This window comes from Phoxinus phoxinus (assembly GCF_949152265.1).
Source record: "Phoxinus phoxinus genome assembly, chromosome: 5".
Lineage (NCBI taxonomy): Eukaryota > Metazoa > Chordata > Actinopteri > Cypriniformes > Leuciscidae > Phoxinus > Phoxinus phoxinus.
This window is the reverse complement of record NC_136880.1, coordinates 39265583-39288653: the sequence shown is the minus strand read 5'-3', so window position 1 is coordinate 39288653 and position 23071 is coordinate 39265583. Positions and strand designations below refer to the sequence as shown.

At 40.4% G+C, this 23071-nt stretch overlaps 1 protein-coding gene across 4 annotated transcripts in view; it reads right to left on the bottom strand.

Annotated features, from left to right (window-relative positions):
- Nucleotides 1–23071, bottom strand: part of pde1cb (phosphodiesterase 1C, calmodulin-dependent b) — a 141658-nt gene that overhangs the window by 3902 nt on the left and 114685 nt on the right. For all 4 annotated transcript variants that reach the window (XM_079612780.1, XM_079612779.1, XM_079612781.1 and 1 more), the window contains 7 exons: nt 7639–7739; nt 6897–7025; nt 5360–5461; nt 4747–4867; nt 1973–2054; nt 1354–1468; nt 550–716 (listed from right to left, as the gene is read on the bottom strand). In XM_079612780.1, the coding sequence (XP_079468906.1) occupies nt 550–716; nt 1354–1468; nt 1973–2054; nt 4747–4867; nt 5360–5461; nt 6897–7025; nt 7639–7739 (817 nt within the window). The remainder of the gene's footprint in view (nt 1–549; nt 717–1353; nt 1469–1972; nt 2055–4746; nt 4868–5359; nt 5462–6896; nt 7026–7638; nt 7740–23071) is intronic.

Below are 23071 nucleotides of genomic sequence, written 5' to 3'. Positions count from 1 at the left end.
TTGGATGTACCAATTCAGTCCTAATATTCCCATTTGAAGTTTTCAAACTCGGATGGTAAGATTTTGTAATGTTTTTGAAAGAAGTCACTTATGCTCACCAAGGCGCCATTTTTTTATAATAAAGTAAAAAAAATAAACATATTATTACAAACAAAAATAACTTTTACGATTTGAATTTATTTAAAAAAAATATATATTCCTGGGATGCAAAGCTGATTTTTCAGCATCATTACTTCAGTCTTCAGTGTCACATGATCTTTCAGAAATCATTCTAATATGCAGATTTTCAGCTCAAGAAACATTTATTATTATCATAAATGTTGAAAACAGTTGTTCTGATTAATATTTTTATGGAAACCGTGATTGATTTTTTTTTTCAGGATTCTCTGATGAATAGAAAGTTCAAAAGAACAGCATTGATTTAAAATAGATTTGATTGTCTTTTCTAAATTTGTTCTACTGTTGAGTTCCAGTGTGTTTGAGGACGATTTATTCTGCATGACGTCCCAGACACAGTTGTCATTCTCACAGGGATGAATCTGCTCGCACCTTTATCTGCCTGCGTCTTCCACCGCTCTCTGTTCAGAGAAACCTCCTCGTTCCAGATGGCCTTGAAGTTCTTCAGGTCCACCGTGAGCAGCGAGCAGTTCAGGGATCCGCTGCCGTCAGAACCAGAGCTGTTCACACTGCTCCTCTTCGAATCTCCGGCAGTAATACTGGTTGAGATGATGGGATAGCACTCGTCATAAATCACAATATTGCATATGCATCGGCAGTAATCACATCCACTAAGCTTCTGTAACATCCCCATATCTACCTAAATGTCCTGCTCTGTTGGTCATTATTATGCAGCTGCTGCTTTGTGTCCTTTCTATGAACCTCCGGGCTGTTTTAGTTTACCATACAATCTAAGGGAAGGGATATAATTCAGTCCTTTATATGCAGAAGATGCAATTTGTTACGAAAATAAAGTATGTGCTCTTAAGCTTAGTCAGCAGTGGAAATTGAACTCCTACTTAGAGAATCCAAAGAAACTTTTAAATTGAAATTGTGTTAAAGTGGAGTGAGAGCTGTCTGAACTGATGGATCACTTTAAAGTGAATTACAAAGGTCAGAAACAGCAGTGCACTCACTCACATTCACTCTTTTTCTAAACGATCCAACTGAGGTATCTGACCGGGACTGAATTGGATTTGCAGTAATGACCGCAATAGAACCGGTGAATTGGGTTTCGATACTAAGGACAGCTATTATTGCGGCCTGAGCAGTAATGTGACTGGTTTGTCTTAATGAGCATTCGTTATCTCTATTCCTGTACTGCAGAAAACACAAGTCAGACTTCCAGACTCTGACCTGCGGAATCCAGCCAGGCCTGAACTTGTGGCCTCTTCAATGAGCGGCGTGACGATCTTCTCGGTCATGTCCGTCAGAACCGTGAACGTGGGAACAACGATAAAATCAATGAAACCTACAGAAAAGGACAGATAAATTGCTTATTTTTGTGCACAATATTTAAAGAGAATGTTTGAATGAATGATCCTCATATGCATGATCTTCCAAAATAGCCATATGTGTCGGCTATTGTAAGTTGAATAGAAAAGAATAGAATAGTTGAAAGCATGAAATGTGTAATTTTTTTTACTTTTCCCCTTTAAAATTTCCAGTAATTTAGTGTAATTCATAGTTTTGCAATTGCAATATTTACATTTAATTACAAGCATTTGTGCCAGCATATGACAGTCATGTTGCATTGCCTTTGTTAATTTTTTGCACTGAGCTCAATTTTTAAAAAGATATTCAAATAAAAATAGCCATGTGTTTCAGCTATAATATGGTAAGTTTAAAGCTGAAATGTGTAAAAAAAAAAAAAAATTTAGCGTAATTATTAATACATTTACAATTGCAGTATTGAGATTTAATTGCGAGCATTTGTGTCTGCGTACATACAGTAGTGTGTGTTTGTGTCACTCACCGATCTGGGATTGGGCCACCATAGTGGACTTACGGTCACACAGAGGTGAGAAAGGTAGACCAAGCTCTGCCTCCTTATCACCCTGCCAACACAAACACATCATTCAACTGCATTGCTATAACAATAAATTACATAGTATTGTATCAGGGGGACATTTTCTAATATATAGCACAATTATTAACCGACACAGGTACTGTATGAAATATGTGGCACTTTCCACAAACAAAGTGCACAAAATAGGGCCTCAAACCGACAATTATTTATTGTCAACAAATATTTAAAGGTGCTGTATTTATTTTATTAAAGTTAAGCATAAAAATACCATACCGGTAATATGTTTCAGATATAACATGCTAAGTTCACATACCTGTTTCTCCCCCCAAAAAAACAATGCTATTTCTAAGCAGTTATTCTACTTTGAAATGTGAGTTCTGTATCGCGTCTGTGTGATTCCGCCCACTGACAATTTACCAGTTTAAAACACAGCGTATCATAGCTATGGAATCCAGCAAACGAACTGGGTCAGAGATCGCAGATGATACCTGACCTAAAAACCCTCGGCATTCATCTAATGAGCTTTATGACCCGAGGCAAATTAAAACGTGGATAAATCAACTCGTCAACTTACAGTGTAAAAAGCTTGACGTCTTCCATTACAGCTGGGTAGATTATTATTCATATTAACTAAATATTTTATGAGTGGTTTTATTTTCTATCAGGGATAAATACAGTTCAAAACCTTACACGTGAAACTCGAAAAAACATTTGCACGAAACTTGAATATCGTGCAAATGTTCATTTCTTTCAGTAATTCAACTTAAAAGGTGAAACTAATATATTATGTAGACTCTATTATGTAGATATTACATGCAAAGTGAGATATTTCAAAATTATAACAAATAAAGCCTTGAAATATCTCACTGTGCATGTAATGAGTCTATATAATATATTAGTTAAGTTGAATTACTTAAATAAATTAACTTTTGCACGATATTCTAATTTCAGATTTAACTAGCAAAACCTATTTTCTTCCCAAAAAGAACCTGTCATTTTGGACTCTGAAGCTCTGATACTTATAAAGTAGAGTGAAAGTGTAGCATATTTGTGGAAAATGCCACGTAAGGTCCTACAGACTCATACATCTTAAATGGGAGTTAAATGAAATGTTTCCGCACTGCTATACCAAGAGTCTGAGCCACCGTAACCGTACTCAATATAAGCAGTGTCAGCAGTCTGTGGCCTGATACTAGCCTGTCTGAATCCAGCTAAATGCTTATGAAATGACGCGGTGGACAGGTCTGGTTCAGAAAGATTTTTTTCATATACTAAATATTCGTATTAACATTATTTGAAGGCAGACTAAAGTACACTGTCAAGCTTTTATGTTCAGCATTGTTATGATTGATCTGCCTCCTGGTGTGTACAGCTGCTGGAACAATACTAGACAAACACACACACACACACACACACACACACACACAAACACACGAATAGCTCACACACAGGAATAGCTCCCATCCTCTAACCTGTCAATCAATCAAAGCATATTTATGAAGCCCACTCTATGGAGATGGAGAATAGAGCTGTGAATGTGCTTTATAACAGTAACTTTAGTAGCAGATAAACACACACATGATGGGAAAGGAGGTAATACAGAGAAAGCAACTCCCTTCCATTGTTCACTTTACAAAGCAAAAGAGACAGACAGAGTCCATAAGTGCATTGGGCCTATTTTGACAGTCAATAATTATATATAATATATATCAGGGGCAGGTGCAGTCCGTATAAGCGGTGAATGCCCTGCACACCCAAGCCAGTCGTGGACTCGCTAATTAATATTAACACGATAGATTACTAGAAATCCCCTTGTTTGATGTGTACCATAAAGCTTACGTGACGAAATGTCACACGTATGTAACTGTCCATCGTTTATTTATTCGCCAAACGATGATCATGATCATTTTCTTCAAATGTGCGTGCCAGTTGCGGAGGCTTTCAGGTGAGCGGATCCACAACAGCTTTGGTTGTTATGTATCGTCATCATTCTCCCGCGTTCTCATTGGTTAGCTGGCATATGGGGTACACACACAGTGACACGAACAGTAATGATGACGTCGGTTTTAACGTATCAATTCCGTAACGTATCAAAGTGTATGCAAAGTGGATTTCCTCGACATGTCGACAACATGAACCAAATTCTTCCAGTCTCAGGGTCAAAGTAGACGGTGTTCACAGGCAGCCAATGAAGACCATAGACTGGAATTATGCAAATTTGTGAGACTGGAATTACTGACGACTCGTCTTGGCAGTTTTTTGTGCAGTATTTCTTCTGCACTTTGATCTTTAAAACTTTGCAGAACTTTTACATTCACAAACAGCTATACTACACACTGCATGAAAGGGAATATCTGGGATTTCCGACAAAATTTTAAATATGAGCTAAGTGTTGTTCACATGATCATGCCAAAGTTTAATTTCGGGACCTGCATTCGATAGGGCCGTGAAAGCCAGTTATTTTCAGCGGGTTATTTTTCAGGTGTAAACAATCTCGAATGACACATTTCTTCACATGCTCTCGTTTCTGCAGCCTATGATAACCCTGGCGCAGGCTTGCGTGTGATTGGATGAAAGGGCAATTACAAGAGAACAGGAAGCGAAACCGAGAGCGCATTAAAACACATATAGTGCAAGATGATTTTTCTTGCTTCATCTCACACATACGTACAAGCGCATACACCTGCCGAACGGATCTGGAGAACAAACATGAGTCAAACCTGTCGGAAGAACTCCTCCAGCAGTGACGTGGTCCAGCGATGGTGCAGATCCCAGTTCTTGGCTGGGTGACTGATGTCGGCCGTGTGTAACAGCAGAGACAGAGCCTTGGGTTTATCAATTCTGGGTGAAGAAAACAAACCAATCCGAATGGTAAATACGTTTTTGTTCTGACACATGACAATGAGATTAAATGGAGAGCAAATTTTGCTTTTCAGATGTTTCTCTTTAAAAAAAAGTCCCCAGTAATCTCTCTAGTTTCAGAAGATACCTGAAAAACACAGCTAACTGCTCAGATTTGCCAAAATAAGAAAGTTTTAATCAAAAGATCCCAATAAGAACGCAAACATTTAGCATCAAATTCTCCTAAAACCAAATGATCTGATCTGCATTCATTTTTCAGCTCTGTAATTTTACTCCATATCATTTGTCTATTTTATTTCTCTTAAGGAATCGGAGAAACATCTTTAGAAACATCAATCTTAATAAAGTCTCTACTTCTATGAAAGAACAACCTCTAACCAATACCATCTTGCTCTGGGGAGACACAGACAAAGCAAAAGGTGACAGACAACAGAGGAGCAGGTCGGATGTGTGTTTGTAAAGGTTTCTCACCCCTCGGGCTGCTGGAGGAAATTCTTCATGGCTTTGACCTGCTGGAAGTGACAGGACATGTCAGTGGCCAGAACCATCTCCACCACGAGCGCCCTGAGCTCTCTGAAAACACAAGCACACAAAACACCTGCACTGAATCTCCTCACCGGAGAAAGACATTCAGTTCCGCTTCAAAGTGTGAGGACAACCGGTTTCTTTCTGAATGAGAAATAAATCATTTCCATCTCTGTAAATCTTCACAGCACTTCAGACTTTCTTTATTTGTTGTGTTTTGTTTCAAATAGCAAAACTTTCAGCACTTTTGGGGCCAGATTTACTAAAGATTTCCCAAACAAGCGCAGATGGGAGTGGAAAGTTCTGCGTGTGATCTACTGATTAAAAGAACAATAGTAAATTAAAGAACACAGACGTCATTTCTATAATGACCAAAGTAATCTACCAATTAGCATCTGGTTATAGACGTGCTTTTTTGACCGTTAAATAATGGCGCAAATACCAGTAAATTGACTAGCGCAAACCTTAGTAAATCACCTTGCATGATTCATTTAAATATTCTCCTCCCATAAATGTTGCGTCTGAAAGGGAAACTCCTACAAATGCATGTGCAATAAGGTCAGCCGCAAAAATAACCCCGTCCAAGCCTTTTCAGTGATCATATTTCACTGTGTGTCTTTAGTAAATCCTGACAATAGTTTTTTAATGTCAAAAGAGGTTTGCCTTTAGCTGTTTGTCCAGGTGTTTCTTTAACTATGAGCATTTAGTCTCTTAAAATGATAGCATTTTAAAACCCGTTCACTTTTATATTTTTGTAATGTTTCTAAACCAACTTCTTTCTCTGGCTACAGCTAATTTGACAGCTAGCATTTTATATGTATATTAATACACCCAATTAAATAACCAATTAAATATTTTCACACATTTAGCATCATTTGACAGTATATAATATATATATATTGTTTATTTGAAAGAATTAAAAGAGCAGTTTCATGTCTATCTTTGTATTGTTTGACTGGTTGAGGTTGATATGGGATTTAGAAAGTAATGGTAATCCAATACTTTTTAGTATTGAGTAATTAGTACAGTAATCTAATTAGACTGTTGAAAATGTAATTAGTAGCTAGTAATTAATTACTTTATAGAGTAACTTAACACAACACTGTGTGTATATATATATATATATATATATATATATATATATATATATATATATATATATATATATATATAGTAAATGCTGCTGTATATATACATATACTTATATTTTTTAGAGTCTGGCTTTAAGTTTGAATTAATAAATGAATGAGACTTTATTTTAACAAAAAGAAAGAAAAGAAATCTGCACATTTTAATAAAAATCAACCTCTCTGGTACATAAAAGTACCCATAGTTGAAGAAACACTCAGTTACTAAGACATATCATGATATTGCCGTTACAGAAAATTGATGTCAAACTGTCGGTTTGTCTGTTCTCTGGAGACAAAAGTAGTGAGATAATGAGGAAAGCGCCCAGAATGACGGATGTGAAATGGTGCTGTACCTCCAGTCATCTTTGGAGAGGTTGTACAGGATGTTCATCTCGTCGTCGTCCTGAAGCAGTCGATACGCGGCGCTGACGTGATGACTCTCCAGAACAGAGCGGTCGTTGTACAGGATGGCTGTGTCCGACCTGAAGGAACGAGTGCAAACTCAATACACACACTTTTCCTTTTTCTATTCAACAAAGCAGCCTGAAAAAAAATGTATGGTTTCCACAAAAATATGAAGCAGCACAACTTTTTTCAACATTGATAATAATCAGAAATGTTTCTTGAGAAGCAAATCAGCATTAGAATGATTTCTGAAGGATCATGTGACACTGAAGACTGGAGTAATGATGCTGAAATAAGTCACACAAAATAAATATATTCACATGGAAAACTGTTATTTTAAATTGTAATAATATATTCACAATATAACTGTTTCACTGTATTTTTGGTCAAATAAATGCAGGGTTTGAAAGAAACTTCTTTCAAAAACATGTCATTTAGTCTCATCAACCCCAAACTTTTTACAACAAACCAATTCACTGACACAAGGAAACCAGGGGAGAAAAAACACTCCTATTTTTTGTTTTATTCCCATTTCCCCATTCTAGTAATTTGTGCCAGGTCAGGCTTTGGTCAGAAAGGTTCTCCGTCTTCCATGCTAGTTTCATTCAGCCGGCTCGGGCTCATGTTGAGGTTTAGTGACGGCAGCGTGGGAGTCTGATGGATGACTCACCCAGCGCTCTCATGCGTTACCTGGTCTGGATGTGGAAGTTGTTTGTGGTCCCGGTGTGTTCGTAGTCGTGGACGGCAGCGGCGAAAAGCATCGCAAAAATCTCCAACTCCGTCATCCAGTGCTGGAGAGGAAAGAAACATCACGCATGAGAGCTCTTTAACACCGCATTTCTCCTTAATGAAAGTCAGGCGAAATAAAGAGCAAATAGAGACCTCTGTTTTCCTGACATAAAAATGCCTAGTAACGATCTCAAACTGTGTAGATTTGAGTGAACTATTCCTTTAAGAGAAAATAATATCTTAGGCATTTTTATGACGCTACATTTCAATCTTTTCTTTTTTTTCTACAACTGCCTTAGAAATACAGTTCCGGTCAAACGTTTGGAAATATTATTTTTTATATTTTTGAAAGAAATCTCTTATGCTCATCAAGCCTGCATGTATTTGATAAAAAATACAGAAAAACTGTAATAATGTGAAATATTATTATTACAATTTAAAATAATGGTTTTCTATGGTAATATATCATTTATTTTTGTAATGCAAAGCTGAATTTTCATCAGCCATTAACCCAGTCATTATCCTTCAGAAATCATTCTAATGCTGATTTATTATCAATGTTGGAAACAGTTTTGCTGCTTAAGATATTGTTTTATAACCTGTGATTTTTTTTTTTTTTTCAGGATTTTTTGATAAATAAAAAGTTACAAAAGAATAGCATTTATTTAAAATAGTAACAATATACACTAAAGTTAAAAAAGTTTGGGGTCAGTATTTTCTTTCTTTCTTTGTAAAGAAATTAAAACTTTTATTCAGCAAGAATGTGTTAAATTGATAAAAGTTTATAGTAAAGATTTATATTGTTAGAAAATATTTATATTTTGAATAAATGCTGTTATTCATCAATGAATCCTGAAAAAAAGTATCACAGGTTCCAAAAAAAAATTAAGCAGCAAAACTGTTTTATAACATTGATAACTGATCAGCATATTAGAAAGATTTTTGAAAGATCACGTGACACTAAATATAGCTTTAGCAAATAATATTTTAAACTATATTAAAATAGAAAACTTTTTTATATATATATATTCTCAATATTTAGGGCCCAAGCCTTGAAAAGGCGAAGGCCCTATTGTTTTCCTCCGGATTATTAGGGCCCAAGCCTTGAAAAGGCGAAGGCCCTATTGTTTTCCTTCGGATTATTCTTCTTTATTATTTATTAGGGCCCAAGCCTTGAAAAGGCGAAGGCCCTATTGTTTTTCTTAGGATTATTATTTATTATTCTTCTTCTTCTTCTTCTTCTTCTTTATTATTATTATTATTTTACTACCTTTTGGGCACTTTTGGGGGCCTTATCGTGCTCAAAAACTCTTGAAACTTTGCACAAATGTCAGAACCCGCGGCCATTAGAGCCGCGCTGAAGCTGGGACCCGGGCGTGGCAGGGGGGCTCGGCAGCGCCCCCTGGAATGGGATTCAAAAACATGTCCATATCTCAAACACGCTTGCATGTAATAATATGAAACTCGGTACACATATAGATCCCCTCGGGCCGAACAACTTTCGTGCTCTAAGTTTTACGCCAGTCCAACAGCAAGCCGGCTATTATGGGCTGTATGGAAACGCATGTTCTGGCATTTGAAACACTTCTCCCAGAGAATTCATCCGATGACCACGAAACTCGGTGTGCATGAAGTCAAGACATGGAGGATGCTAAATTGCGGACGGATTTTTGATATCTCGAACGGTTTGGCCGTGGCGAGGAAACGAATTTATGATTAAAAAAGGATGCATAAAGTGTGTTATAACTTAGTTATAGTTTTACCTACAGTTACAAAACTCAGCGTGTGTATTGATCTTATCAAGCCAAACAACTTTCTAATTTACAGTCATTAGCTCCGACCAACAGAAAGTCAGATATTGTGGTTTCAATGTGAATTGTGTCTCTCTCTGTCTCTCTGGCATTCTGTGTGTGTGTGTCTGTCTGTGTGGGGTGGGGAGGGGAGGGGGGGATCTGTGTATGTGTGTGTGTGTGAGGAGGGGGGCTAGTTTAGTTTAACCCTGTCTCTGCTGTGTGCAAAATCTCGGGCACTTTAGGGATGCAACGATACCATTTTTTCAGAATCGATCCGATCCGATACCAAACATTCTGAGTATCGACCGATACCGATACCAATCCGATACCAGCACAGTTTTTTATTTTTAATCAAGTAGAATTTCTATAACTCTGTGTGTTGAACTGATAGTCACTATTTTGTGTTAAACACAATCTACTTAATACAGACAACTTCATTATAAAGAAAAACAACAAATAAAAAAAAATATGATCATAATCTGTGACAAAAATGCTATTATAAACTAGATTAGTGGATAATTCAGCAGTAAAATTTAGCCAAAAAAAAAATCACAAGTGCACAATAATTGTATTAAATCTGAACATGAAAAAAACATTTAGTGGGGAACAAATATGAGACAATAAGTGTAACACTAAATTTGGTAAAACGTTACACATTGCTCTTTGTATTGTTGTAAAATACATTCATGAAAAACAAGATAACAAAAATCAAAAAGATTAATTATTTTATATATAGCCTAGGCCTACTATAAAATTGAGACATGTTTTAAATTTATAGCACAGCGGTTTAATGAGGCAGCAACATATGATAGATAGGACAGAACTAGAAATAATCGTTCATTGCGTCGCTGTATTATGATATGAAAGGCTCCAGTACAGTGCGGCACACAGCGCTTATGCGCATCGCGAGCGCAGAATGATGCGCATGAAGCAACACGAGTCACAGCGCGCAGCGCGTCGATTCCGCATTGAAAAGTTCAAATCACAAAGGAAAGGCATATTGATGCGTAGTGTATTATACAGTATCTATCCATCTATGCAATAGTTTCTTTAAACAGAGCATTTTCTTTAAACAGTTTTAAATGTCAGTTACTCTGCGCGTGAAGAACAATTATAATGCTCTGACTCTACTCCAGTGTTGTGAGAGACACCCGGTAGAAAGTAACGTTAACATGATTAAGGTACAGCAATAAAGTCCAGCAAGATAAAGTTGTTTAATGCAAAACCATAGCCCTTTATCTACAGATCAAGTATAATTATAGTAACTTTGAATCATCTTGGAGAGAGTTTTTCATCGTGTTGACTCGTAACCGAACGTGACGCACTGCTTGATGCTGAATGGAGAATGACTGACAGCCGCAGCGGAGGGAAAAGTGAACGTGATCTTGAATTTAATGACTTAAATATTAATTTCTATCTCACATTATACTATATAATGGCTTCCGAACACTTATAATATAGTGCACGACAACTTTATGGTGCTTTATAATGTTTTTGTGCCTTTTGTGGGGCTTAACAATAGCACAGAATAGTATACGCACAATATCGGATTTGGATCGGCCTCGTCTGACCGATACCCGATCTGGCAAAAATGGCAATATCGGAGCCGATACCTAACTTTTAGGGCCCTTAACGTGCTCGAAAACTCTTGAAATTTTGCACACAGGTCAGAACCCGCGGCTGAAGCTGGTACCCGGGCGTGGCAGGGGGGCTCGACAGCGCCCCCTGGAATGGGATTCAAACACTTGTCCGTATATATCAAACACGCTTGCATGTAATAATATGAAACTCGGTACACATTTAGATCTCATCGGGCCGAACAACTTTCGTGCTCTAAGTTTTACGCCAGCCCAACAGGAAGTCGGCTATTGTGGGTGGTATGAAAACGCATGCCCCTGGAATTTGAAACACTCTTTCTAGAAAATTCATCCAATCGCAACCAAACTCGGTCAGCATGACGTCAAGACATTGAGGATACTAAATTGCTGACGGATTTTTGATATCTCGAACAGTTTGGCCGTGGTGAGGAAACGAAATTATGGCGAGAAAAGAGAAACACGATGTGTTATAACGTCTTCATACATTAATTGATCTTGATGAAACTTCAGTAGCGTGTTTGTTGTAAGAGAGTGATCACATGGATGTAACTAATGTGAGTCAAAGTTATAGCGCCACCAACTGGCAGCAGGAAGTGTTACTTTTGACAAAAGTGGGGGGGTTAGTTTTACCTACAGTCACAAAACTTGGTATGTATATTGTGCACATCGAGCCGGACAACTTTCTGATTTACAGTCATTAGCTCCGACCAACAGGAAGTCAGATATTTTGGTTTGAATGTGGTTTTGTCTCTCTCTGCCTCTCTCTGACAGAGTTCCCCCAGCCATTCTGTGTGTGTGTGTGTGTGTGTGTGTGTGTGTGTGTGTGTGTGTGTGTGTGTGTGTCTGTGTGGGGAGGGGAGGGAGGGCACACACACACACATAGACAGCCCCCCTGTGTGTGTCTGTGTGGGGAGGGGGGCAGAAAGACTATTAAAACTAGGTATATTGTGCCATCTAGTGTTTTATACTATGTATACATGTGTTTTTTCTTTTAAACAAGTGTTTTAAAGTACAGTAATTTCAATGAATATATATACCACACTTCATAGGAATTTTCGGTGTTGTGTACTTACAATGGCTGCTGATTTCATGTGGCCGTTAAGTCCATGAGACTGTAGGGTGTCTTATTTTTCATTTTAGGTTTCAGAAGGGTGCTCACGCATACTTTGTGGTTGATATGTGCCCTCGATGCGCACTTTTGCAGAACCCACACTGATGCAAGCTCTAAAGCAGACTTCTTCTCGACAGTCAAAGCGGAGTTACGTTATTGCCCGTCGTGCACAGGAACCCTAAAGGCACCGGGGTGGCGGTTTTTATATATATATATATATATATATAAATATAGCTGCAAGCAGCGATGGAGGGCCCAAGCCGGTGGCACCGCCACCTCGTTCTTCATTATTATTATATTACTACCTTTTGGGCACTTTTGGGGGCCTTAACGTGCTCAAAAACTCTTGAAACTTTGCACAAATGTCAGAACCCGCGGCCATTAGAGCCGGACTGAAGCTGGTACCCGGGCGTGGCAGGGGGGCTCGACAGCGCCCCCTGGAACGCGGTCCGAAAACTTGGTCCATAAATCAAACACGCTTGCATGTAATAATATGAAACTCGGTACACTTATAGATCTCATCGGTTCATATATCCTTCGTGCTCTGACTTTTTACCCCAGCCCAACAGGAAGTCGGCTATTTGGCGTAGTTTAAAAAACACATGCAATGGAATTTAAAATACTCCTCCTAGACGATTCAACCAATCACCACGAAACTCGGTGTGCATGAAGTCAAGACATGGAGGATGATAAATTGCGAGGGGATTTTTGATATCTCGAACGGTTTGGCCGTGGCGAGGAAACGAATTTATGGCGAATATTGGAAACAGGAAGTGTGTTATAACATCCTCATACATTAATTGATCTTGATGAAACTTCAGCAGTGTGTTCGCTGTAAGAGGCCGATCACATGGATGTGACTATTGTGAGTCAAAGTTATAGCGCCACCAACTGGCAGCAGGAAGTGTGTCACTTTCGAAATGCTTTGAATTCACCCTCTTATTTTTACCCGATTTGCTTCAAACTTTATGTGTATAATGTAAACACACGGCAGATGTAGACCTGTGAAAGAATTATTGATATCTTAAATACTGTTGCCATGGCAACGCTTTAAACTTTTATATTCTTTTTGGGTGCATTTGAGGCTCTTAACATGCTTCAAATTGCATGAAACTCAACATGCATATCAGATTTATTAGGTACTAGGCATGTGTGAAGTTTCAGAAACGGGCGTGGTAAGGGGCTCAGTAGCGCCACCTTTAGTCAAAAATGGGGTATTAGTTTTACCTACAGTAACAAAAATCGGTATTTATATTTATCTCCCCGAGCCGGACAACTTTCTAATTTAAAGTCATTAGCTCCGACCAACAGGAAGTCAGATATTTTGGTTTGAATGTGATTTGATGGGAATTTTGCCAGTCTCTCTCAGTGTCTGTGTGTGTGAGAGAGGAGGGGGGCTTTATTTTAACCCTTTCTCTGCTGTGTGGGACTTCTCGGGCACTTTTGGGGCCCTTAACGTGCTCGAAAACTCTTGAAACTTTGCACACAGGTCAGAACCTGCGACCATCAGGGCTGGGCTGAAGCTGGTACCCGGGCGTGGCAGGGGAGCTCAACAGCGCCCCCTTGAACGTGGTCCGAAAAACTTGGTCCATATATCAAACACGTTTGCATGTAATAATATGAAACTCGGTACACATATAGATCTCATCGGGCCGAACAACTTTCGTGCTCTAAGTTTTACGCCAGTCCAACAGGAAGTCGGCTATCATGGGCTGTATGAAAATGCATGCCCCTGGAATTTGATATACTCCTCCAAGAAAAATTATCCTATCGCCACCAAACTCGGTGTGCATGAAGTCAAGACATTGAGGATGCTAAATTGCGGATGGATTTTTGATATCTCGAACGGTTTGGCCGTGGCGAGGAAACGAAGTTATGGCGAGAAAAGAAAAACACAATGTGTTATAACGTCTTCATACATTTATTGATCTTGATGAAACTTCAGCAGTGTGTTTGTTGTAAGAGGGCGATCACATGGATGTGACTATTGTGAGTCAAAGTTATAGCGCCACCAACTGGCAGCAGGAAGTGTGTTACTTTCAAGATACTTTTGACTAAAGTGGGTGGGTTATTTTTACCTACAGTCACAAAACTCGGTCTCTATATTGTGCTTATTGATCCGGACAACTTTCTCATTTACAGTCATTAGCTCCGACCAACAGGAAGTCAGATATTTTGGTTTGAATGTGGTTTTGTCTCTCTCTGTGTGTGTCTCTGTGTTTGTCTCTCTCTGTGTGTGGGGAGGGAGGGAGGGCACACATACAGACAGCCCCCCCCTTTTCTGTGTGTGTTTGGAGGGGAGCAGAAAGACTCACACTGATACAAGCTCTAAAGCAGACTTCTTCTCGACAGTCAAAGCGGGGTTACGTTATTGCCCGTCGTGCACAGGAACCCGAAAGGCAACGGGATGGCGGCTTTTTATATATATATATATATATATATATATATATATATATATATATATATATATATATATAAATAAATATAGCTGCAAGCAGCGATGGAGGGCCCAAGCCGGTGGCAGCGCCAGCCCGGTGCCTTTAGTGTAACTAAAGGCACCAGGGTGGCGGTGCCACCGGCTTGGGCCCGTAATCGCTGCTTGCAGCTATATTTATTTATTATTATTATTATATTACTACCTTTTGGGCACTTTTGGGGGCCTTAACGTGCTCAAAAACTCTTGAAACTTTGCACAAATGTCAGAACCCGCGGCCATTAGAGCCGGACTGAAGCTGGTACCCGGGCGTGGCAGGAGGGCTCGACAGCGCCCCCTGGAACGCGGTCCGAAAACTTGGTCCATAAATCAAACACGCTTGCGTGGAATAATATGAAACTCGGTACACTTATAGATCTCATCGGTTCATATATCCTTCGTGCTCTGACTTTTTACCCCAGCCCAACAGGAAGTCGGCTATTTGGCGTAGTTTAAAAAACACATGCAATGGAATTTAAAATACTCCTCCTAGACGATTCAACCAATCACCACGAAACTCGGTGTGCATGAAGTCAAGACATGGAGGATGAAAAATTGCCAGGGGATTTTTGATATCTCGAACGGTTTGGCCGTGGCGAGGAAACGAATTTATGGCGAATATTGGAAACAGGAAGTGTGTTATAACATCCTCATACATTAACTGATCTTGATGAAACTTCAGCAGTGTGTTCGCTGTAAGAGGCCGATCACATGGATGTGACTATTGTGAGTCAAAGTTATAGCGCCACCAACTGGCAGCAGGAAGTGTGTCACTTTCAAAATGCTTTGAATTCACCCTCTTATTTTTACCCGATTTGCTTCAAACTTTATGTGTATAATGTAAACACACGGCAGATGTAGACCTGTGAAAGAATTATTGATATCTTAAATACTGTTGCCATGGCAACACTTTAAACTTTTATATTCTTTTTGGGTGCATTTGAGGCTCTTAACATGCTTCAAATTGCATGAAACTCAACATGCATATCAGATTTATTAGGTACTAGGCATGTGTGAAGTTTCAGAAACGGGCGCGGTGGAGGGGCTCAGTAGCGCCACCTTTAGTCAAAAATGGGGTATTAGTTTTACCTACAGTAACAAAAATCGGTATTTATATTTATCTCCCCGAGCCGGACAACTTTCTAATTTACAGTCATTAGCTCCGACCAACAGGAAGTCAGATATTTTGGTTTGAATGTGATTTGATGGGAATTTTGCCAGTCTCTCTCAGTGTCTGTGTGTGTGAGAGAGGAGGGGGGCTTTATTTTAACCCTTTCTCTGCTGTGTGGGACTTCTCGGGCACTTTTGGGGCCCTTAACGTGCTCGAAAACTCTTGAAACTTTGCACACAGGTCAGAACCTGCGGCCATCAGGGCGGGGCTGAAGCTGGTACCCGGGCGTGGCAGGGGAGCTCAACAGCGCCCCCTTGAACGTGGTCCGAAAAACTTGGTCCATATATCAAACACGTTTGCATGTAATAATATGAAACTCGGTACACATATAGATTTAATCGGGCCGAACAACTTTCGTGCTCTAAGTTTTACACCAGTCCAACAGGAAGTCGGCTATTATGGGCTGTATGAAAATGCATGCCCCTGGAATTTGATATACTCCTCCAAGAAAAATGATCCTATCGCCACCAAACTCGGTCAGCATGAAGTCAAGACATTGAGGACGCTAAATTGCGGACGGATTTTTGATATCTCGAACGGTTTGGCCGTGGCGAGGAAATGAAGTTATGGCGAGAAAAGAAAAACACAATGTGTTATAACGTCTTCATACATTAATTGATCTGGATGAAACTTCAGCAGTGTGTTTGTTGTAAGAGGGCGATCACATGGATGTGACTATTGTGAGTCAAAGTTATAGCGCCACCAACTGGCAGCAGGAAGTGTGTTACTTTCAAGATACTTTTGACTAAAGTGGGTGGGTTATTTTTACCTACAGTCACAAAACTCGGTCTGTATATTGTGCTTATCGATCCGGACAACTTTCTCATTTACAGTCATTAGCTCCGACCAACAGGAAGTCAGATATTTTGGTTTGAATGTGGTTTTGTCTCTCTCTGACAGAGTTCCCCCTGCCATTCTCTCTGTGTGTGTGTGTGTGTGTGTGTGTGTGTGGAGTGGGGGGGAGGGGAGGGAGAGAGGGCACACACACAGACAGCCCCCCCCCCCCTTTTCTGTGTGTGTTTGGAGGGAAGCAGAAAGACTCTCACTGATACAAGCTCTAAAGCAGACTTCTTCTCGACAGTCAAAGCGGGGTTACGTTATTGCCCGTCGTGCACAGGAACCCGAAAGGCAACGGGGTGGCGGCTTTTTATATATATATATATATATATATATATATATATATATATATATATATATATATATATATATATATATATATAAATAAATATAGCTGCAAGCAGCGATGGAGGGCCCAAGCCGGTGGCACCGCCACCTCGGTGCCTTTAGTGAAACTAAAGGCACCAGGGTGGCGGTGCCACCGCCTTGGGCCCGTAATCGCTGCTTGCAGCTATATTTATTATTATTTTTCTTACGACTATTCGGGCACTTTTGGGTCTCTTAACGTGCTCAAAAACTCTTGAAACTTTGCACACGGGTCAGAACCCGCGGCCATTAGAGCCGGACTGAAGCTGGTACCCGGGCGTGGCAGGGGGGCTCGACAGCGCCCCCTGGAACGGGGTCCGAAAACTTGGTCCATAAATCAAACACGCTTGCATGAAATAATATGAAACTCGGTACACTTATAGATCTCATCGGTTCATATATCCTTCATGCTCTGACTTTTTACCCCAGCCCAACAGGAAGTCGGCTATTTGGGGTAGTTAGAAAAACGCATTCAATGGAATTTAAAATACTCCTCCTAGACGATTCAACCAATCGCCACGAAACTCGGTGTGCGTGAAGTCAAGACATTGAGGATGACAAATTGCGAGGGGATTTTTGATATCTCGAACGGTTTGGCCGTGGCGAGGAAACAAATTTATGGCGAATATTGGAAACAGGAAGTGTGTTATAACTTCTGCATACATTAACTGATCTTGATGAAACGTCAGCAGTGTGTTCGCTGTAAGAGGCCGATCACATGGATGTGACTATTGTGAGTCAAAGTTATAGCGCCACCAACTGGCAGCAGGAAGTGTGTCTCTTTCAAAATGCTTTGAATTCACCCTCTTATTTTTACCCGATTTGCTTCAAACTTCATCTGTATAATGTAAACACACGGCAGATGTAGACCTGTGAAAGGATTATTGATATCTTTAATACTGTCGCCATGGCAACGCTTTAAACTTTTATATTCTTTTTGGATGCATTTGAGGCTCTTAACGTACTTCAAATTGCATGAAACTCAACATGCATATCACATTTATTGTCTAATAGACATGTGCGAAGTTTCAGAAACGGGCGTGGTAAGGGGCTCAGTAGCGCCACCTTTAGTCAAAAATGGGGTATTAGTTTTACCTACAGTAACCAAAATCGGTATCTATATTTATCTCCCCGAGCCGGACAACTTTCTAATTTACAGTCATTAGCTCCGACCAACAGGAAGTCAGATATTTTGGTTTGAATGTGTACTTTTAGGAGTATTTTCCCTCTGCCCCTCTGCGTCTGTGTGTGTGTGTGTGTGTGTGAGGAGGGGGGCTAGTTTAGTTTAACCCTTTCTCTGCTGTGTGCAAAATCTCGGGCACTTTTGGGGCCCTTAACGTGCTCGAAAACTCTTGAAATTTTGCACACAGGTCAGAACCCGCGGCCATCAGGGCCGGGCTGAAGCTGGTACCCGGGCGTGGCAGGGGGATTCGACAGCGCCCCCTGGAATGGGATTCGAACACTTGTCCATATATCAAACACGCTTGCATGTAATAATATGAAACTCGGTACACATTTAGATCTCATCGGGCCGAACAACTTTCGTGCTCTAAGTTTTACGCCAGTCCAACAGGAAGTCGGCTATTGTGGGTGGTATGAAAACGCATGCCCCTGGAATTTGAAACACTCTTTCTAGAAAATTCATCCAATCGCAACCAAACTCGGTCAGCATGAAGTCAAGACATTGAGGATACTAAATTGCGCACGGATTTTTGATATCTCGAACGGTTTGGCCGTGGCGAGGAAACGAAATTATGGCGAGAAAAGAGAAACACGATGTGTTATAACGTCTTCATACATTAATTGATCTTGATGAAACTTCAGTAGCGTGTTTGTTGTAAGAGAGCGATCACATGGATGTAACTAATGTGAGTCAAAGTTATAGTGCCACCAACTGGCAGCAGGAAGTGTGTTACTTTTGACAAAAGTGGGGGGGTTAGTTTTACCTACAGTCACAATACTTGGTATGTATATTGTGCTTATCGATCCGGACAACTTTCTGATTTACAGTCATTAGCTCCGACCAACAGAAAGTCAGATATTTTTTTAGTTTCAAAAGTTATCTGTCTCTGTCTCCCTTTGGCTGTCATTACCCTCCCCTCACTCCCACAGTCTCACTTATTTCTTTCTGTATCAAATAATATTACCATAAACAAAAAGTTTGAGTTTCTTTTTCAATCAATGTATTATGTGTAACTTAAAAATAAGCAGATTAAACAGATATGTTTGAGGGCAAGACATGAAAACGATGAAATATAATATAGTATTAGTAAACATTTGGTTAAATAAAATCGAGTGATACATAGGGCTATATTGCCCTCTCGACAGTCAAAGCGGGTTACGTTATTGCCCGTCGTGCACAGGAACCCGAAAGGCAACGGGGTGGCGGCTTTATATATATATATATAAATATAGCTGCAAGCAGCGATGGAGGGCCCAAGCCGGGGGCACCGCCACCCCGGTGCCTTTAGTGTAACTAAAGGCACCAGGGTGGCGGTGCCACCGGCTTGGGCCCGTAATCGCTGCTTGCAGCTATATTTATATATATATATATTTAGGGCCCAAGCCTTGAAAAGGCGAAGGCCCTATTGTTTTCCTCCGGATTATTAGGGCCCAAGCCTTGAAAAGGCGAAGGCCCTATTGTTTTCCTCCGGATTATTAGGGCCCAAGCCTTGAAAAGGCGAAGGCCCTATTGTTTTCCTTCGGATTATTCTTCTTTATTATTTATTATTATTATATTACTACCTTTTGGGCACTTTTGGGGGCCTTAACGTGCTCAAAAACTCTTGAAACTTTGCACAAATGTCAGAACCCGCGGCCATTAGAGCCGGACTGAAGCTGGGACCCGGGCGTGGCAGGGGGGCTCGACAGCGCCCCCTGGAACGCGGTCCGAAAACTTGGTCCATAAATCAAACACGCTTGCGTGTAATAATATGAAACTCGGTACACTTATAGATCTCATCGGTTCATATATCCTTCGTGCTCTGACTTTTTACCCCAGCCCAACAGGAAGTCGGCTATTTGGCGTAGTTTAAAAAACACATGCAATGGAATTTAAAATACTCCTCCTAGACGATTCAACCAATCACCACGAAACTCGGTGTGCATGAAGTCAAGACATGGAGGATGAAAAATTGCGAGGGGATTTTTGATATCTCGAACGGTTTGGCCGTGGCGAGGAAACGAATTTATGGCGAATATTGGAAACAGGAAGTGTGTTATAACATCCTCATACATTAATTGATCTTGATGAAACTTCAGCAGTGTGTTTGTTGTAAGAGGCCGATCACATGGATGTGACTATTGTGAGTCAAAGTTATAGCGCCACCAACTGGCAGCAGGAAGTGTGTCACTTTCAAAATGCTTTGAATTCACCCTCTTATTTTTACCCGATTTGCTTCAAACTTTATGTGTATAATGTAAACACACGGCAGATGTAGACCTGTGAAAGAATTATTGATATCTTAAATACTGTTGCCATGGCAACGCTTTAAACTGTTATATTCTTTTTGGGTGCATTTGAGGATCTTAACATGCTTCAAATTGCATGAAACTCAACATGCATATCAGATTTATTAGGTACTAGGTATGTGTGAAGTTTCAGAAACGGGCGCGGTGGAGGGGCTCAGTAGCGCCACCTTTAGTCAAAAATGGGGTATTAGTTTTACCTACAGTAACAAAAATCGGTATCTATATTTATCTCCCCGAGCCGGACAACTTTCTAATTTACAGTCATTAGCTCCGACCAACAGGAAGTCAGATATTTTGGTTTGAATGTGATTTGATGGGAATTTTGCCAGTCTCTCTCAGTGTCTGTGTGTGTGAGAGAGGAGGGGGGCTTTATTTTAACCCTTTCTCTGCTGTGTGGGACTTCTCGGGCACTTTTGGGGCCCTTAACGTGCTCGAAAACTCTTGAAACTTTGCACACAGGTCAGAACCTGCGGCCATCAGGGCTGGGCTGAAGCTGGTACCCGGGCGTGGCAGGGGAGCTCAACAGCGCCCCCTTGAACGTGGTCCGAAAAACTTGGTCCATATATCAAACACGTTTGCATGTAATAATATGAAACTCGGTACACATATAGATTTAATCGGGCCGAACAACTTTCGTGCTCTAAGTTTTACGCCAGTCCAACAGGAAGTCGGCTATTATGGGCTGTATGAAAATGCATGCCCCTGGAATTTGATATACTCGTCCAAGAAAAATTATCCTATCGCCACCAAACTCGGTCAGCATGAAGTCAAGACATTGAGGACGGTAAATTGCGGACGGATTTTTGATATCTCGAACGGTTTGGCCGTGGCGAGGAAATGAAGTTATGGCGAGAAAAGAAAAACACAATGTGTTATAACGTCTTCATACATTTATTGATCTTGATGAAACTTCAGCAGTGTGTTTGTTGTAAGAGGGCGATCACATGGATGTGACTATTGTGAGTCAAAGTTATAGCGCCACCAACTGGCAGCAGGAAGTGTGTTACTTTCAAGATACTTTTGACTAAAGTGGGTGGGTTATTTTTACCTACAGTCACAAAACTCGGTATGTAAATTGTGCTTATCGATCCGGACAACTTTCTCATTTACAGTCATTAGCTCCGACCAACAGGAAGTCAGATATTTTGGTTTGAATGTGGTTTTGTCTCTCTCTGACAGAGTTCCCCCTGCCATTCTCTGTGTGTGTGTGTGTGTGTGTGTGTGTGTGTGGGGGGGGAGGGAGGGAGGGCACACACACAGACAGCCCCCCACCTTTTCTGTGTGTGTTTGGAGGGGAGCAGAAAGACTCACACTGATGCAAGCTCTAAAGCAGACTTCTTCTCGACAGTCAAAGCGGGGTTACGTTATTGCCCGTCGTGCACAGGAACCCGAAAGGCAACGGGGTGGCGGCTTTTTATATATATATATATATTTATTTATTATTCTTCTTCTTTATTATTATTATTATTATTAGGGCCCAAGCCTTGAAAAGGCGAAGGCCCTATTGTTTTTCTTCGGATTATTAGGGCCCAAGCCTTGAAAAGGCGAAGGCCCTATTGTTTTCCTTCGGATTATTCTTCTTTATTATTATTTATTAGGGCCCAAGCCTTGAAAAGGCGAAGGCCCTATTGTTTTCCTTCGGATTATTCTTCTTTATTATTTATTATTTATTATTTATTATTATTATATTACTACCTTTTGGGCACTTTTGGGGGCCTTAACGTGCTCAAAAACTCTTGAAACTTTGCACAAATGTCAGAACCCGCGGCCATTAGAGCCGGACTGAAGCTGGGACCCGGGCGTGGCAGGGGGGCTCGACAGCGCCCCCTGGAACGCGGTCCGAAAACTTGGTCCATAAATCAAACACGCTTGCGTGTAATAATATGAAACTCGGTACACTTATAGATCTCATCGGTTCATATATCCTTCGTGCTCTGACTTTTTACCCCAGCCCAACAGGAAGTCGGCTATTTGGCGTAGTTTAAAAAACACATGCAATGGAATTTAAAATACTCCTCCTAGACGATTCAACCAATCACCACGAAACTCGGTGTGCATGAAGTCAAGACATGGAGGATGAAAAATTGCGAGGGGATTTTTGATATCTCGAACGGTTTGGCCGTGGCGAGGAAACGAATTTATGGCGAATATTGGAAACAGGAAGTGTGTTATAACATCCTCATACATTAATTGATCTTGATGAAACTTCAGCAGTGTGTTCGTTGTAAGAGGCCGATCACATGGATGTGACTATTGTGAGTCAAAGTTATAGCGCCACCAACTGGCAGCAGGAAGTGTGTCACTTTCAAAATGCTTTGAATTCACCCTCTTATTTTTACCCGATTTGCTTCAAACTTTATGTGTATAATGTAAACACACGGCAGATGTAGACCTGTGAAAGAATTATTGATATCTTAAATACTGTTGCCATGGCAACGCTTTAAACTGTTATATTCTTTTTGGGTGCATTTGAGGCTCTTAACATGCTTCAAATTGCATGAAACTCAACATGCATATCAGATTTATTAGGTACTAGGTATGTGTGAAGTTTCAGAAACGGGCGCGGTGGAGGGG